At 46.5% G+C, this 18,952-nt stretch overlaps 1 protein-coding gene across 2 annotated transcripts in view; it reads right to left on the reverse strand.

Moving 5' to 3' along the window:
• Positions 1 to 18,952, reverse strand: part of LOC124020724 (DEP domain-containing mTOR-interacting protein-like) — an 83,529-nt gene that overhangs the window by 58,192 nt on the left and 6,385 nt on the right. For both annotated transcript variants that reach the window (XM_046335973.1, XM_046335974.1), the window contains exons 4-6: positions 17,391 to 17,569; positions 15,681 to 15,804; positions 3,490 to 3,671 (exon numbers count right to left, since the gene is read on the reverse strand). In XM_046335973.1, the coding sequence (XP_046191929.1) occupies positions 3,490 to 3,671; positions 15,681 to 15,804; positions 17,391 to 17,569 (485 nt within the window). The remainder of the gene's footprint in view (positions 1 to 3,489; positions 3,672 to 15,680; positions 15,805 to 17,390; positions 17,570 to 18,952) is intronic.

The raw sequence follows: 18,952 nt of genomic DNA on the forward strand, positions 1-18,952 counted from the left end.
GCACACTGGGAACAGACACTCTCTGCACTACACAGCAGCACACTGGGAACAGACACACTCTGCACTACACAGCCCAGCACACTGGGAACAGACACACTCTGCACTACACAGCTCAGCACACTAACAGACAGCCCAGCACACTGGGAACAGACACTCTCTGCACTACAAAGCTCAGCACACTGGGAACAGACACACTCTGCACTACACAGCCCAGCACACTGGGAACAGACACACTCTGCACTACAGCAGCACACAGGGAACAGACACACTCTGCACTACACAGCCCAGCACACTGGGAACAGACACTCTCTGCACTACAAAGCTCAGCACACTGGGAACAGACACTCTCTGCACTACACAGCCCAGCACACTGGGAACAGACACACTCTGCACTACACAGCCCAGCACACTGGGAACAGACACACTCTGCACTACACAGCTCAGCACACTGGGAACAGACACACTCTGCACTACACAGCCCAGCACACTGGGAACAGACACACTCTGCACTACACAGCCCAGCACACTGGGAACAGACACACTCCGCACAGACACTGGGAACAGACACTCTGCACTACACAGCCCAGCACACTGGGAACAGACACACTCTGCACTACACAGCCCAGCACACTGGGAACAGACACACTCTGCACTACACAGCCCAGCACACTGGGAACAGATTGTATCTCAGAGCCTGTACTGAGCCAGCAGGCAGTACCCACACAGCACCATCCTGCTGCTGGCTTGTCTCTGATGACAGATAAGCAGGGTTGGGCCGCTCCGAGGATGGGAGACCATGACGACAAGGTGACCATGACGACAAGGTGACCATGACGACAAGGTGAACAGTACATGGGACTGATTCTGCAGAGGAGGTTGACTGGCTCAGTAATAGAGACAGGTGATCCTGTAGAAAGGGGAGGTTGACTGGCTCAGTAATAGACAGGTGATCCTGTAGAAAGAGGAGGTTGACTGGCTCAGTAATAGAGACAGGTGATCCTGCAGAAAGAGGAGGTTGACTGGCTCAGTAATGGAGACAGGTGATCCTGTAGAAAGAGGAGGTTGACTGGCTCAGTAATAGAGACAGGTGATCCTGTAGAAAGAGGAGGTTGACTGGCTCAGTAATAGACAGGTGATCCTGTAGAAAGGGGAGGTTGACTGGCTCAGTAATGGAGACAGGTGATCCTGTAGAAAGAGGAGGTTGACTGGCTCAGTAATAGACAGGTGATCCTGTAGAAAGGGGAGGTTGAATGGCTCAGTAATAGAGACAGGTGATCCTGTAGAAAGGGGAGGTTGACTGGCTCAGTAATAGACAGGTGATCCTGTAGAAATGGGAGGTTGACTGGCTCAGTAATGGAGACAGGTGATCCTGTAGAAAGAAGAGGTTGACTGGCTCAGTAATAGAGACAGGTGATCCTGTAGAAAGGGGAGGTTGACTGGCTCAGTAATAGAGACAGGTGATCCTGTAGAAAGAGGAGGTTGACTGGCTCAGTAGCAGCTCTACTTCCTGCTGTATTTTAGTCTGTCTGTCACACAGAGGAAGCCCAGTACCAGCAGCAGCCTGGGTAGAGGACAGAGAGTAGGACAGAGAGCGTCTAGTGGGTGTGCACGTGACATTGGTATGCCGCGCGGGTGTGCAACACATGCTACCGGTGGGTGTGTATCTGGGTTGATGATTGTGTGGGCTGTGTGTGTGTGTGTGTGTGTATCTGGGTGTGATGATTGTGTGTGCTGTATGTGTGTGTGTGTGTGTGTGTGTGTGTATCTGGGTCGATGATTGTCGGATCACATCACACACACCGTTGTCCAGAGGTGAGCAGCTGATCTCGGCCGGGAACACCCTGGCCAGAGACCAGAGGCATGACGTCCCCCCCCCACCCCCAGTGGAACCACCTCTCAGACTCAGGGACATTCACTCTGTAGCCATGCAGGTGGCCATGCCCTGTACATGAGTAACTGGTGTGTGACTTCCTGCTTTTAACTCCTAGCGCAGCGAAGGACCTATTGGAGATGTGATTCACCTCGTCACTGTTCTACTGGACTAAAAGACAATGACTGTCCTGTTACTATACAGAGATGAATTCCACCAGGCCTGATAAGAACACTTTCACCCTGTTCCTCCCTACTCCTGACCTCGGCAAACAGACCACAGCTGACCTCTGACGAAAGAGAGAGAGAGACTAACAGACTAACAGTCATGTCACCGTGACAACACCAGTCCTTTTCAGCCAGTCATGTGATCCAGACCAGGGCACATAATAAAATGGCACCCTATTCCTTATGCTAGTTTTGACCAGAGCCCTGTGCCGGTCATTTGAGGATCATGGGTCAGGAAGCGCACGTTTCAAGCAGATAAATGTGTTTAATTATGAAACTGGTCGTGAGATAAAACCATATCCAAAGTTAACTCAATCTTCTGTGAATCTGAAATACTGGGAGCCAAATAAACACAAGTCTCTGCTAAACTTCCAAAACGTGTCTGGTCTTATCATCCTTGTAGGGACACTGAAATCCTCACAAGGACAGTAAAACAAGGACAATTTGGACACGTGTGGACGTTTTAGGCTTAAGGGTTTGGTTTACAATTTAGGGTTATCAAAAATACACTTTTGAATGGAAATCAATTGTTTGGTCCCAAAGGGTTTAGGGTTAGAGCGTTGGACAAAAAGGTTGCAAGTTCAAACTGACAAGGTCATTCTGAATGGCAGTTAACCAACTGTTCCTAGTTTTAAGTTTGTTCAACAAGTTAAATAAAGGTAAAATAAAAAAATAGTAAAATACACGTGTGTGTGTGTGTGTGTGTGTGTGTGTGTGTGTGTGTGTGTGTGTGTGTGTGTGTGTGTGTGTGTGTGTGTGTGTGTGTGTGTGTGTGTGTGTGTGTAACAGGACAGATCCAATCCAAGTGTGTGATGATGATACCAGCATGCCTTTGATCACAGAGTGATCCCTGTCTGACCAGAGAAGACGCCGTGTTCCCTGACTAAAATAGGATCCTTACAGCCCTTTGGAAGAGAGGACCCAATGTGACAGCCCACCATGTGTGAACATCAACCCTCCCACGTCTCCTCTTTCACCTAGCAAAGTCAACTTGGAAATGACAGCGCCATCGAATTCAATCGAAGCAACTGACAACAGTGCAAAATGTTATTACCACGATAGGTAATTGTTGTGTAATTACCGTTTGACCATATTACTATGTATCAGTGAACACCAGGAAGGGCTAAATAGTAGACGAAGACGAGTAGAAGAAAGTACAGCATTCAGCTTTCACAACTGCTTCTTCAAAAATGGCCTATAATTACATTCGCTTGGGGAAGTGGTTCCCAAACGGCAGGACTAACCCTACTCAGGACTCAGAGATATGTCATTTCATCAGTGTGATAGGTGGGGTACTGACCGTGACCTTATGTTAGTTGGGATGTCTCAAAAAATACAAAAATATCAAAATAACAAAATCAGACCGAGGATGAAAACGCTCCTTCCACTCACCATGCTGCATGATCCCGTGTTCTAGAAGCCTCCGTCCAAGATGCTCCGCCTCCTCTCGGGTCGCCATCTCTCCCTCCGCCAGCAGCCAATCAACGAGCTCAGAGGCCACCAGCGTCCGTTCAAACGTCTCACCCTCTTCTTCCCGAGTCGCTAGGATGGACGTCTCCGTGTTCATCATCAGCCTGTTGAGAAGGACAGGTTTATAACACCTGTTGGTTTAGACAGACTACTTTATACGATGTGTTGAGAAGGACAGGTTTATAACACCTGTTGTTTTAGACAGACTACTTTATACGATGTGTTGAGAAGGACAGGTTTATAACACACCTGTTGGTTTAGACAGACTACTTTATACGATGTGTTGAGAAGGACAGGTTTATAACACCTGTTGTTTTAGACAGACTACTTTATACGATGTGTTGAGAAGGACAGGTTTATAACACCTGTTGTTTTTTTAGACAGACTACTTTATACGATGTGTTGAGAAGGACAGGTTTATAACACCTGTTGTTTTAGACAGACTACTTTATACGATGTGTTGAGAAGGACAGGTTTATAACACCTGTTGTTTTAGACAGACAACTTTATACGATGTGTTGAGAAGGACAGGTTTATAACACCTGTTGGTTTAGACAGACTTGATGTGTTGAGAAGGACAGGTTTATAACACCTTTATTTACGATGTGTTGAAAAGGACAGGTTTATAACACACCTGTTGTTTTAGACAAACTACTTTATACGATGTGTTGAGAAGGACAGTTTATAACACCTGTTGGTTTAGACAGACTACTTTATACGATGTGTTGAGAAGGACAGGTTTATAACACCTGTTGGTTTAGACAGACTACTTTATACGATGTGGAAATCAGTTGTACTTTGTTTTCCATCCTGATTCAACACAATAACAGACTTTTCCCCATCAACCTCCATCTAAATAGTTATCTGTGCAGGCTTTTGCTCCGACCAATAACACACCTGATTTAGCTAATGAATGACGAAGTAAAACCTTGCTGATGGGTAGCTCCCATGTCCCCAGGAGGAGGGTAGCTCCCATGTCCCCAGGAGGAGGGTAGCTCCCATGTCCCCAGGAGGAGGGTAGCTCCCATGTCCCCAGGAGGAGGGTAGCTCCCATGTCCCCAGGAGGAGGGTAGCTCCCATGTCCCCAGGAGGAGGGTAGCTCCCATGTCCCCAGGAGGAGGGTAGCTCCCATGTCCCCAGGAGGAGGGTAGCTCCCATGTCCCCAGGAGGAGGGTAGCTCCCATGTCCCCAGGGGGAGGGTAGCTCCCATGTCCCCAGGGGGAGGGTAGCTCCCATGTCCCCAGGGGAGGGTAGCTCCCATGTCCCCAGGGGGAGGGTAGCTCCCATGTCCCCAGGGGGAGGGTAGCTCCCATGTCCCCAGGGGGAGGGTAGTTCCCATGTCCCCAGGGGGAGGGTAGTTCCCATGTCCCCAGGGGGAGGGTAGTTCCCATGTCCCCAGGGGGAGGGTAGTTCCCATGTCCCCAGGGGAGGGTAGTTCCCATGTCCCCAGGAGGAGGGTAGTTCCCATGTCCCCAGGAGGAGGGTAGTTCCCATGTCCCCAGGAGGAGGGTAGTTCCCATGTCCCCAGGAGGAGGGTAGTTCCCATGTCCCCAGGAGGAGGGTAGTTCCCATGTCCCCAGGAGGAGGGTAGTTCCCATGTCCCCAGGAGGAGGGTAGTTCCCATGTCCCCAGGAGGAGGGTAGTTCCCATGTCCCCAGGAGGAGGGTAGTTCCCATGTCCCCAGGAGGAGGGTAGCTTGGCCACCCCTGTGCTATTTATAAAGATGAACTTCCAGGAAGAGCACTAGGACTTAAGGTCAACAAGTTCAGTTAACCACAACAGCCTCCTACTGAGTGACCCTGGTACAATATAGATATCAGTTAACCCCAGCAGCCTCCTACTGAGTGACCCTGGTACAATATATATATCAGTTAACCCCAGCAGCCTCCTACTGAGTGACCCTGGTATAATATATATATCAGTTAACCCCAGCAGCCTCCTACTGAGTGACCCTAGTATAATATATATATATCAGTTAACCCCAACAGCCTCCTACTGAGTGACCCTGGTACAATATAGATATCAGTTAACCCCAACAGCCTCCTACTGAGTGACCCTGGTACAATATATATATCAGTTAACCCCAACAGCCTCCTACTGAGTGACCCTGGTATAATATATATATATCAGTTAACCCCAACAGCCTCCTACTGAGTGACCCTGGTACAATATAGATATCAGTTAACCCCAACAGCCTCCTACTGAGTGACCCTGGTATAATATATATATCAGTTAACCCCAGCAGCCTCCTACTGAGTGACCCTGGTATAATATATATATATCAGTTAACCCCAACAGCCTCCTACTGAGTGACCCTGGTACAATATATATATCAGTTAACCCCAGCAGCCTCCTACTGAGTGACCCTGGTACAATATATATATCAGTTAACCCCAACAGCCTCCTACTGAGTGACCCTGGTACAATATAGATATCAGTTAACCCCAACAGCCTCCTACTGAGTGACCCTGGTACAATATATATATCAGTTAACCCCAGCAGCCTCCTACTGAGTGACCCTGGTACAATATAGATATCAGTTAACCCCAGCAGCCTCCTACTGAGTGACCCTGGTATAATATATATATCAGTTAACCCCAGCAGCCTCCTACTGAGTGACCCTGGTATAATATATATATATCAGTTAACCCCAACAGCCTCCTACTGAGTGACCCTGGTACAATATATATATCAGTTAACCCCAGCAGCCTCCTACTGAGTGACCCTGGTACAATATATATATCAGTTAACCCCAGCAGCCTCCTACTGAGTGACCCTGGTACAATATAGATATCAGTTAACCCCAGCAGCCTCCTACTGAGTGACCCTGGTATAATATATATATATCAGTTAACCCCAACAGCCTCCTACTGAGTGACCCTGGTACAATATATATATCCGAAGACGACAAGGGTGGACTCCCAACAGACAGAATACACATGCCATGTTTGACACACACACACAAACACACAAAATATCAAACCCGTGTGGAAACAGGTGGAGCTATGGGAATAAACGGTATGAACAACGCAGGGAAAACTATAATGTACATGTTACTGCTTGGCACTGAGACAAAGACAGTGAAAACTATAATGTACATGTTACTGCTTGGCACTGAGACAAAGACAGTGAAAACTATAATGTACATGTTACTGCTTGGCACTGAGACAAAGACAGTGAAAACTATAATGTACATGTTACTGCTTGGCACTGAGACAAAGACAGTGAAAACTATAATGTACATGTTACTGCTTGGCACTGAGACAAAGACAGTGAAAACTATAATGTACATGTTACTGCTTGGCACTGAGACAAAGACAGTGAAAACTATAATGTACATGTTACTGCTTGGCACTGAGACAAAGACAGTGAAAACTATAATGTACATGTTACTGCTTGGCACTGAGACAAAGACAGTGAAAACTATAATGTACATGTTACTGCTTGGCACTGAGACAAAGACAGTGAAAACTATAATGTACATGTTACTGCTTGGCACTGAGACAAAGACAGTGAAAACTATAATGTACATGTTACTGCTTGGCACTGAGACAAAGACAGTGAAAACTATAATGTACATGTTACTGCTTGGCACTGAGACAAAGACAGTGAAAACTATAATGTACATGTTACTGCTTGGCACTGAGACAAAGACAGTGAAAACTATAATGTACATGTTACTGCTTGGCACTGAGACAAAGACAGTGAAAACTATAATGTACATGTTACTGCTTGGCACGGAGACAAAGACAGTGAAAACTATAATGTACATGTTACTGCTTGGCACTGAGACAAAGACAGTGAAAACTATAATGTACATGTTACTGCTTGGCACTGAGACAAAGACAGTGAAAACTATAATGTACATGTTACTGCTTGGCACTGAGACAAAGACAGTGAAAACTATAATGTACATGTTACTGCTTGGCACTGAGACAAAGACAGTGAAAACTATAATGTACATGTTACTGCTTGACTGTTCTCTGACGTTTCACCACCTTCTCACTGAGTCAACTAACCCACCCATTAACCTCACTTTAGTCTTGACATGTGAAAGATTACCAAGCCGACAGCTGACCCACACACCCAGGACACATCCCAGATTGCACCCTATTCCCTATATAGCGCACTACTTTTGACCAAAGTAAGTAATAGTGTGCCTTTCGGAACGCAGCACGAATCCACATCTGATCTAAACCACCTAGGCAGGTCTGGCCAGTCATTAAAAAAGGACAACTCTGCAACTTTAGAACCAGTTATGCTGTTCGGATACATCCACTACTGTAAGATTTGATCCACATTTGATGTTTCATCGTTTGTTAGCCATTCTGCACGATTCCTTGTTTTTGTCATTTTTTGAAAGATCAAGACACATGGTTCATTATATTGGACCTCCCTCCTTACCATATGTTTCTCTGCTCGTCTTTGTCTAATAACACCTGGAAGTATTTTAAAATAGACGCTCAACAACCTACACTCTTAGAAAAAAGGGGTTCCTAAAAGGGTTCTTTAGTGACCCCATAGGAGAACCTTTTTTTGGTTCCAGGTAAGAACCCTTTTGGGTTCCATGTAGAACTCTTTCCACCGAAAATTCTATATGGAACCCAAAAAGAGTTCTACCTGGAACCAAAAAAAGGTTCTCCTATGGGGTCACTAAAGAACCCTTTTAGGAACCCCTTTTTTCTAAGAGTGTAGGTTGTTGAGCGTCTATTTTAAAATACTTCCAGGTGTTATTAGACAAAGACGAGCAGAGCAACATATGGTAAGGAGGGAGGTCCAATATGATGAACCATGTGTCTGTGACCAATAACATTTGATTTGATGGATGATCAGACAACTACAGACGGGTCATATCGGTCGCTGTAAATCATTTCCTGTAGTCGTCATCTCTTCTCTGTGACGTTGTCATCCTACTCGACAACGTCACAGAGAAGCACTTTCCGGTCTTGCTCACCACTAAACTAAATCGACAGACATGAAATCATTAAATTACACTAAAACCTGTGTAGGTCACCAAATACTTGGCAATACCAAGCCACGTGTTAAAAGTGGCGTAGTTGTCCTTTAATGTACAGTAAACGTGCTCTGCTGTTAAGCTACCACAGCCACCACATGGTAATGGACGTCCTGAACTTAACCTGTTCCATCCTACATACACTCTGCATCCCAAATGACAACCTACACCAAGTGTGCAAAACATTAGGAACACCTTCCTAGTATTGAGTTGCATCCCCTTTTGCCATCAGAACCAGAGCCTCAATGATTCGGGGCACGGGACTCTACAAGGTGTCGAAAGCACTCCATGTTGACTCCAATGCTTCCCACAGTTGTGTCAAGCGGCCTGGATGTCATTTGGGTGGTGGCCCATTCTTGATAGAGAAAGGAAACTGTTGAGTGTAATAAGCGTTGCAGTTCTTGACGTGCCTGGTACCTACTACCACTCCCTGTTCAAAGGAACTTTAATCTTTCGTCTTGCCCTTTCACCCTCTGAATGACACACAATCCATGTCTCAAGTATCTTAAAAACCCTTCTTTAACCCGTCTCCTCCCCTTCATCTACACTGATTGAAGTGGATTTAACATAGTGACATCAATAAGGGATCATATCTTTCACCTGGATTCACCTGGTCAGTCCGTCATGGAAAGAGCAGGTGTTCCTAATGTTTTGGTCACTCGGGTGTATTCCTATCTAGGGCCCTTAGAGCTCTGGTCAGAAGTAGTGCACTGTGTAGGGGATAGGGTGCTGTTTAGGGTGCCAACACGGTCTCCTGTGACTGGCAGACTGTCAGCTTTAGTCCTGCTAGCCCAACTGGCTCTGGTCCAATCACTGCAGATCAGCAGTGTGTGGGAGGATTCATACTAGCATTAGTTTGTATTAAAAGCCTTCGCATTGTTTATGATTTCTTGAACAGTGTTTGTAAGAAGTTTCAAACCTGTTGTTCAAAATGAACGCCGTTGTTCATCTTTGAGTTTATGATAATAGTAATAATTCACAAAGATAGACTTAAGTCTCAAGTTATTTCTAAGAATCATTAACACAGAATATATAAATCATTATCGACTTAGACCGACGGTTAGGGAAACAAAACGTGTGCCGTATATATTAAAAAGGGAAAACGAGTGCCTGAATCACGTCACGGTCTGAGCTCCATCCTTCAAAACAATTATTTGTATTTCTTATCAACAGAACACTAAGTAGAAGCAGCGTTTGACCCGGCTGGTACCAAGATAGAAAACTAAAATCAGGGCACAGCAGGATTACACTACTGAATGGTCCACAGAAAAGCCTGTCCACATTCAATTCCCCTCCATTCTGTTCCGTTCTGTTCAATACACTGTATTGACCCCAAGCGGGCAGTTAGACAGCCGTGGCCATGAGACAACACATAACAGGATACATGAATACAGGACAACGCCGGGGACAGGAGTCCTGATCGCTGTAGGCAGAGGGGGTCTTACACTGTGGGATGTTATGTATACACTGTAGACTTCCCCCGTGTCTAATCACCACTGTAGACTTCCCCCGTGTCTAATCACCACTGTAGACTTCCCCCGTGTCTAATCACCACTGTAGACTTCCCCCGTGTCTAATCACCACTGTAGACTTCCGTGTCTAATCACCACTGTAGACTTCCGTGTCTAATCACCACTGTAGACTTCCGTGTCTAATCACCACTGTAGACTTCCGTGTCTAATCACCACTGTAGACTTCCGTGTCTAATCACCACTGTAGACTTCCGTGTCTAATCACCACTGTAGACTTCCGTGTCTAATCACCACTGTAGACTTCCGTGTCTAATCACCACTGTAGACTTCCGTGTCTAATCACCACTGTAGACTTCCGTGTCTAATCACCACTGTAGACTTCCGTGTCTAATCACCACTGTAGACTTCCGTGTCTAATCACCACTGTAGACTTCCGTGTCTAATCACCACTGTAGACTTCCGTGTCTAATCACCACTGTAGACTTCCGTGTCTAATCACCACTGTAGACTTCCGTGTCTAATCACCACTGTAGACTTCCGTGTCTAATCACCACTGTAGACTTCCGTGTCTAATCACCACTGTAGACTTCCGTGTCTAATCACCACTGTAGACTTCCGTGTCTAATCACCACTGTAGACTTCCGTGTCTAATCACCACTGTAGACTTCCGTGTCTAATCACCACTGTAGACTTCCGTGTCTAATCACCACTGTAGACTTCCGTGTCTAATCACCACTGTAGACTTCCGTGTCTAATCACCACTGTAGACTTCCGTGTCTAATCACCACTGTAGACTTCCGTGTCTAATCACCACTGTAGACTTCCGTGTCTAATCACCACTGTAGACTTCCGTGTCTAATCACCACTGTAGACTTCCGTGTCTAATCACCACTGTAGACTTCCGTGTCTAATCACCACTGTAGACTTCCGTGTCTAATCACCACTGTAGACTTCCGTGTCTAATCACCACTGTAGACTTCCGTGTCTAATCACCACTGTAGACTTCCGTGTCTAATCACCACTGTAGACTTCCGTGTCTAATCACCACTGTAGACTTCCGTGTCTAATCACCACTGTAGACTTCCGTGTCTAATCACCACTGTAGACTTCCGTGTCTAATCACCACTGTAGACTTCCGTGTCTAATCACCACTGTAGACTTCCGTGTCTAATCACCACTGTAGACTTCCGTGTCTAATCACCACTGTAGACTTCCGTGTCTAATCACCACTGTAGACTTCCGTGTCTAATCACCACTGTAGACTTCCGTGTCTAATCACCACTGTAGACTTCCGTGTCTAATCACCACTGTAGACTTCCGTGTCTAATCACCACTGTAGACTTCCGTGTCTAATCACCACTGTAGACTTCCGTGTCTAATCACCACTGTAGACTTCCGTGTCTAATCACCACTGTAGACTTCCGTGTCTAATCACCACTGTAGACTTCCGTGTCTAATCACCACTGTAGACTTCCGTGTCTAATCACCACTGTAGACTTCCGTGTCTAATCACCACTGTAGACTTCCGTGTCTAATCACCACTGTAGACTTCCGTGTCTAATCACCACTGTAGACTTCCGTGTCTAATCACCACTGTAGACTTCCGTGTCTAATCACCACTGTAGACTTCCGTGTCTAATCACCACTGTAGACTTCCGTGTCTAATCACCACTGTAGACTTCCGTGTCTAATCACCACTGTAGACTTCCGTGTCTAATCACCACTGTAGACTTCCGTGTCTAATCACCACTGTAGACTTCCGTGTCTAATCACCACTGTAGACTTCCCCCGTGTCTAATCACCACTGTAGACTTCCCCCGTGTCTAATCACCACTGTAGACTTCCCCCGTGTCTAATCACCACTGTAGACTTCCCCCGTGTCTAATCACCACTGTAGACTTCCCCCGTGTCTAATCACCACTGTAGACTTCCCCCGTGTCTAATCACCACTGTAGACTTCCCCCGTGTCTAATCACCACTGTAGACTTCCCGTGTCTAATCACCACTGTAGACTTCCCCCGTGTCTAATCACCACTGTAGACTTCCCCCGTGTCTAATCACCACTGTAGACTTCCGTGTCTAATCACCACTGTAGACTTCCGTGTCTAATCACCACTGTAGACTTCCGTGTCTAATCACCACTGTAGACTTCCGTGTCTAATCACCACTGTAGACTTCCGTGTCTAATCACCACTGTAGACTTCCGTGTCTAATCACCACTGTAGACTTCCGTGTCTAATCACCACTGTAGACTTCCGTGTCTAATCACCACTGTAGACTTCCGTGTCTAATCACCACTGTAGACTTCCGTGTCTAATCACCACTGTAGACTTCCCCGTGTCTAATCACCACTATAGACGTCACAACTCCTTCAAATGCCAGAAGAGGATGGGCCACCCCACATATGCTCTCTCTAATTCTCTCTTTCTTTCTCTCTCTCGGAGGACCTGAGCCCTAGGACCGTGCCCCAGGACTACCTGACATGATGACTCCTTGCTGTCCCCGGTCCACCTGACTGTGCTGCTGCTCCAGTTTCAACTGTTCTGCCTTGTTATTATTTGACCATGCTGGTCATTTATGAACATTTGAACATCTTGGTCATGTTCTGTTATAATCTCCACCCGGCACAGCCAGAAGAGGACTGGCCACCCCTCATAGCCTGGTTCCTCTCTAGGTTTCTTCCTAGGTTTTGGCCTTTCTAGGGAGTTTTTCCGAGCCACCGTGCTTCTACACCTGCATTGCTTGCTGTTTGGGGTTTTAGTCTGGGTTTCTGTACAGCACTTTGAGATATCAGCTGATGTACGAAGGGCTATATAAATACATTTGATTTGATTTGATTTGAAACGAGACAAGTGGAATCATTATGGTTGAACTGCTTGTGAAGGAGGAACGAGGACGCAGTCGCCACCATTAACACCACACAGGTCTGGGTTCAGGGCCGAGGCCACCCTGCTCGTTGTGAGAAGGAAAGGTTCGCTTTGTTGATTCTCTAAAAAAAAGGGTTCCTTCATCCCCCTCTAAACACTACAGGCCCAGACAACCAGGAACTGGAGTTTATCTTCACTCTGGTTGGTCAGGCAGGAGGACAATAGTCAAACCATGAGGTTAAATATTGCCTTGAGATTGTCCCTGTTGACTCCCCCCCCCCCCCAGTTGTTTCGAGACTGTGCACAACCATACAACAGCTCTTCCTGTACTGGGAACTTGGCCTGGGATTCCAGGACACACACAGGTAGTTTGTTTGTAGCTGTGCTTGTTTGAGTCTCTAGTCTGATGAGGTGTAGCCTGCATACTTCCACTAAACCAGGCTGCGTGTCCCTCCACCATGGTGACTACATAAATACACCCTAACACTGGCCCTGCCTGTCTTCCTGTTACCACACACACACACACACACACACACACACACACACACACACACACACACACACACACACACACACACACACACACACACACACACACCTCAGGGGGAGGCTGGCTCAACCACCACAGGGGCTGGAGCAGGAGCTGGCACAAAGAAGGTTGCTGTGGAGCTGGCAGATCGCTACAACACAAGACACAGTCACAGAGTATTACCGAACTAGAGAGGCACTAGACCTACATTCTGCAGGCGTGTAAAACTACAATAACAAGTGTAATTTACAACATAATGGTGGACGTCATGATGTCCTAGTGAAATTCAATCTGAATTGAAAATGTAATGAAAGCACAGCACCATCATAAGGAGAGGGGGCAGGGAGGCCAGCCCGAGGAGAGGGGGCAGGGAGGCCAGCCCGAGGAGAGGGGGCAGGGAGGCCAGCCCGAGGAGAGGGGGCAGGGAGGCCAGCCCGAGCAGAGGGGGCAGGGAGGCCAGCCCGAGCAGAGGGGGCAGGGAGGCCAGCCCGAGCAGAGGGGGCAGGGAGGCCAGCCCGAGGAGAGGGGGCAGGGAGGCCAGCCCGAGCAGAGGGGGCAGGGAGGCCAGCCCGAGGAGAGGGGGCAGGGAGGCCAGCCCGAGGAGAGGGGGCAAGGAGGCCAGCCCGAGGAGAGGGGGCAGGGAGGCCAGCCCGAGGAGAGGGGGCAGGGAGGCCAGCCCGAGCAGAGGGGGCAGGGAGGCCAGCCCGAGCAGAGGGGGCAGGGAGGCCAGCCCGAGCAGACAGAGGGGGCAGGGAGGCCAGCCCGAGCAGACAGAGGGGGCAGGGAGGCCAGCCCGAGCAGACAGAGGGGGCAGGGAGGCCAGCCCGAGCAGACAGAGGGGGCAGGGAGGCCAGCCCGAGCAGACAGAGGGGGCAGGGAGGCCAGCCCGAGCAGACAGAGGGGGCAGGGAGGCCAGCCCGAGCAGACAGAGGGGGCAGGGAGGCCAGCCTGAGGAGAGGGGGCAGGGAGGCCAGCCTGAGCAGACAGGAGAGGGGCTAGCCTTAAATAAAGAAAAAACTAAGAGAGAGACACTTGCATTCTTACTGCGTAGTAAGTTAGGTAGTAGCAGCCAATACAAGATGCCTGAGGGTGAATTTCAACATACTGTCTCTGTCATGAGTGGAGTATTTAAGTTGGCAGTTAACACATTGTAACAAAGCATTTACCTTTTGCTCTTTTGCACCCCAGTATCTCTACTTGCACATCATCATCTGCACATCTATCACTCCAGTGTTAATTGCTAAATTGTAATTATTTTGCCTATATGGCCTATTTATTGCCTTACCTCCCTAACCTTACTACATTTGCACACACTGTATATAGACTGTTTATATTGTGTTATTGACTGTATGTTTGTTTATGTGTAACTCTGTGTTGTTGTTTGTGTCGCACTGCTTTGCTTTACCTTGGCCAGGTCGCAGTTGTAAATGAGAACTTGTTCTCAACTGGTCTACCTGGTCACACAAACACACACACACAACAAAGAGACCAGGGAAGGTCCATTCCATAGAAACCCCCCTGAATGAATTACATTTGATACGGTCCAACTACAAATTGCATATCAAATCAAACAGCATGTTGCTATGCTGCTAGAATGTTCTGTCTGCTAATGTCCTGGAGTCTGGTCTAGCAGTAATGCAGCCAACTCATCCCCCTTGCTAATGTCCTGGAGTCTGGTCTGGCAGTAATGCAGCCAACTTCAGACCACTCATCCCCTTGGCGACTGGGGTTTGATTTAGTGATATTATTCATTTGATGAAATATTATATCTAATTGTTTTGATAATAATCGCACTATTATTTTTGTGCTAGTTGTCTGTACCTGCACCAAAACTACAGTATTTATCCTTCATAGCTAGTTGTCTGTACCAGACAAAGACAGAGAGAGAGACAGAGAGAGACAGAGAGACAGAGAGATGACTGTAGCTGGCAGAGTGACTGAACGAGATCTATCTGGTTGAGGAGGGGGTTTCTATGGAAACTATTAGACTCTAACCACTCTCGCCTGCCTGCTGAACAACACCATGTACTAGACTGGTAACAACAACACAAACAGGATGCCTACACCCTAAAAATAATACTGTTCAGAACATATTTAATTGATTGTATATAACAAGTAAGAACTCGCTGTAATGAGAAAGCTTTTTACTTGGTTTTTCCCCCTGGATAACATTTCTCCCTCCCATCAACAGAACAAAAAGCCACTCTGGGTTCATTGAATTGATAACCTACTTTTCATATATCCGTTGTCCCCTCATGAAGACCTTGGCTTCGTTGTCCAGTGGAAACGTCCCGTCGTCTTTCCTGAAGCGATAGAACAGTTTCATGTCTTTGAACTCCTTGTGCTCGTCACAGACTGCAATACAAAAAGAGGAACAATGTTTGTTTACATTTAGTGAACTGATAATTGCGTCATATCCCCCCCCCCATACACACACTAACAGCCCACTAAACAGAGCTGAGTTAGCTAACTGCTAATGGCCTCCTCTTTTCCCCCACACTAACAGCCCACTAAACAGAGCTGAGTTAGCTAACTGCTAATGGCCTCCTCTTTTCCCCCACACTAACAGCCCACTAAACAGAGCTGAGTTAGCTAACTGCTAATGGCCTCCTCTTTCCCCCCACACTAACAGCCCACTAAACAGAGCTGAGTTAGCTAACTGCTAATGGCCTCCTCTTTTCCCCCCACACTAACAGCCCACTAAACAGAGCTGAGTTAGCTAACTGCTAATGGCCTCCTCTTTTCCCCCCACACTAACAGCCCACTAAACAGAGGCGAGTTTACTCGAAAGCTTCGTAGTTAATAATGCCATTACGTTTCGATAACCCAGAGCCTGTCAATCCTCTGAAGTGAACGAAATTTGCCAAATGAAGCACTTTGCTGTTCTTTGAGTGGTGAGGTCTGAGTTTAAAGTGTTATGTTAGCTACTCCGCTTTCTGGAAACTCATAGGTCATCAGCTACACACGGTGTATCCTTGACACACACACAACCTTCAACAAGATATCCAGACTGGCTGAGAGAAAGACAACCAACTAGAGAGAGACAGAGAGATGAGAGACAGAGAGAAAGACAACCAACTAGAGAGAGACAGAGAGATGAGAGACAGAGAGATGAGAGACAGAGACAGAGAGATGAGAGACAGAGAGAGACAGAGAGGAGAGAGAGACAGAGAGGAGAGAGAGAGAGAGAGAGAGAGAGAGAGAGACAGAGAGAGACAGAGAGAGAGAGGAGAGAGAGACAGAGAGGAGAGAGAGGATTCGTCTCTTTACATTAAAATGGAAGAACATTAGGTACTAAACAAAACCACATTTGAAACAGACAGGGACTATCAGCATACGGAAAAACAAAACCACGTTTGAAACAGGCAGGGACTATCAGCATACGGAAAAACAAAACCACGTTTGAAACAGGCAGGGACTATCAGCATACAGAAAAACAAAACAACCTGACGCAGAACATTCTGCTGAGTGCCCTGATTTACATTACATTACATTACATTACATTACATTACATTACATGAATGACAACCAGATAGAAGTCATGTCAGAAGACTGTAGAGAAGCAGGTTTGTTATTGTTATTTCACTGTTGCTCTTTAATTACGTGTTACTTTTATTTCTTATTCTTATCCGTATTTTTCTAAACTGCATTGTTGGTTCGGGCCTCGTAAGTAAGCATTTCCCTGTCAGGCGCATGTGACGAATACAATTGTATTTGAAGACTGTAGAGAAGCAGGATCTGTCTGTTCCCAGAAAACCCCCAATCTCAGAGGAGTATTAATTAGGGCACACCATCATCAAATGCTTAGCAATGGACAACGAAAAATGAGCATTTCTTATTGGACAGGTCCAGGAAATCTCTCCCGGTTTCAGTCCATTTACTTCCATTTGGTTCCTAATGAACACAGCCCAGACGTGTCTGGTCATGTCAGAAGGCCCTACCGTGATGGATGATGCTTTGATCCAGGAGTTTCTGCATGATGTTGATGGCCGTGTCTCTGTCTGACGCCTCCTTGTGCTCCAGCAGCCAGTCGATCAGCTCCTTGGCCACAAAGCAGTTGGGATACGTCCTCAGGTGATGCCTGCGGTCCTTAACCACCTTCCCTTCATGGAGACGCAGCCTGTGGAACGAACAACACAACGTCAGGCTATTGACAAACTGTAGCCTGTCCCCCTCTGTACTCCATGTTCTCTCAGGAAGGACTTGCATGTACATGTGTTGTGAATTCGTAGCACATGTTCCAGTTTCTTGGTAGTGGTCTCCAAGAGGAAGTGACAACAACCAAACAGTGTGGTGACCTCTGAACTGTGGTTATGTGAGATAGTCAGTGACACAACATGCTGACTCACAGTATTGGCTGGGTTTTTATCTCCCTTTTGAAGTCAAAAACTTGTTTTATATTCTTCATTTAAAAATAATTGTTCATTTGAAGTTATGTAAGGAGGATATTCAGAGCATTCTGCTGATGAGTGCAGTGTGTAGGGATTATCATTGTGTTATGAAGCCTCTGTAACCTAGTAGGTTTTGCTCCTCAGATACAGTGTTGGCGGGTAGGACATCCGACAGACAGGTCTGAGGAGGATGTGGATGGATGAATTAGGATTGTGTTATGAAGCCTCTGTGTAACCTAGTAGGTTTTGCTCCTCAGATACAGTGTTGGTGGGTAGGACATCCGACAGACAGGTCTGAGGAGGATGTGGATGGATGAATTAGGATTGTGTTATGAAGCCTCTGTAACCTAGTAGGTTTTGCTCCTCAGATACAGTGTTGGCGGGTAGGACATCCGACAGACAGGTCTGAGGAGGATGTGGATGGATGAATTAGGATTGTGTTATGGAGCCTCTGTAACCTAGTAGGTTTTGCTCCTCAGATACAGTGTTGGCGGGTAGGACATCCGACAGACAGGTCTGAGGAGGATGTGGATGGATGAATTAGGATTGTGGTATGATTTCCTTATGTAGGTACAGTGCTCGTCATACGTTTTGATACACCTACTCATTTCAGTTTAATATATATATATATTATTATTATTTTCTACATTGTAGAATAGTAGTGAAGACATCAAAACTATGACAGAACACATATGGAATCATGTAGTAACCAAAAAAAGTGTTAAATCGAAATATATTTGATGTTCTTCAAATTAGCTACCCTTTGCCTTGATGACAGCATTGCACAGTGTAGGCATTCTCTCCAGGTAGTCACCTGGAATGCATTTCAATTAACAGGTGTGCCTTGTTAAGGTCATTTCTGGAATTTATTTCCTTCTTACTGTGTTTGAGCCAATCAGTTGTGTTGTGACAAAGTAGTGGTGGTATACAGAAGATCGACATATTTGGTAAAAGACCAAGTCCATATTATGGCAAGAACAGCTCAAATAAGCAAAGAGAAACGACAGACCATCATTCCTTTAGGACATGGAGGTCAGTCAATTTCAAGCACTTCTAAAGCTTTTTGAAGTGCAGTCGCAAAAACAAGCGCTACGATGAAACTGTTTCTCATG

The sequence above is a fragment of the Oncorhynchus gorbuscha genome, unplaced genomic scaffold (genome assembly GCF_021184085.1).
Source record: "Oncorhynchus gorbuscha isolate QuinsamMale2020 ecotype Even-year unplaced genomic scaffold, OgorEven_v1.0 Un_scaffold_889, whole genome shotgun sequence".
NCBI lineage: Eukaryota > Metazoa > Chordata > Actinopteri > Salmoniformes > Salmonidae > Oncorhynchus > Oncorhynchus gorbuscha.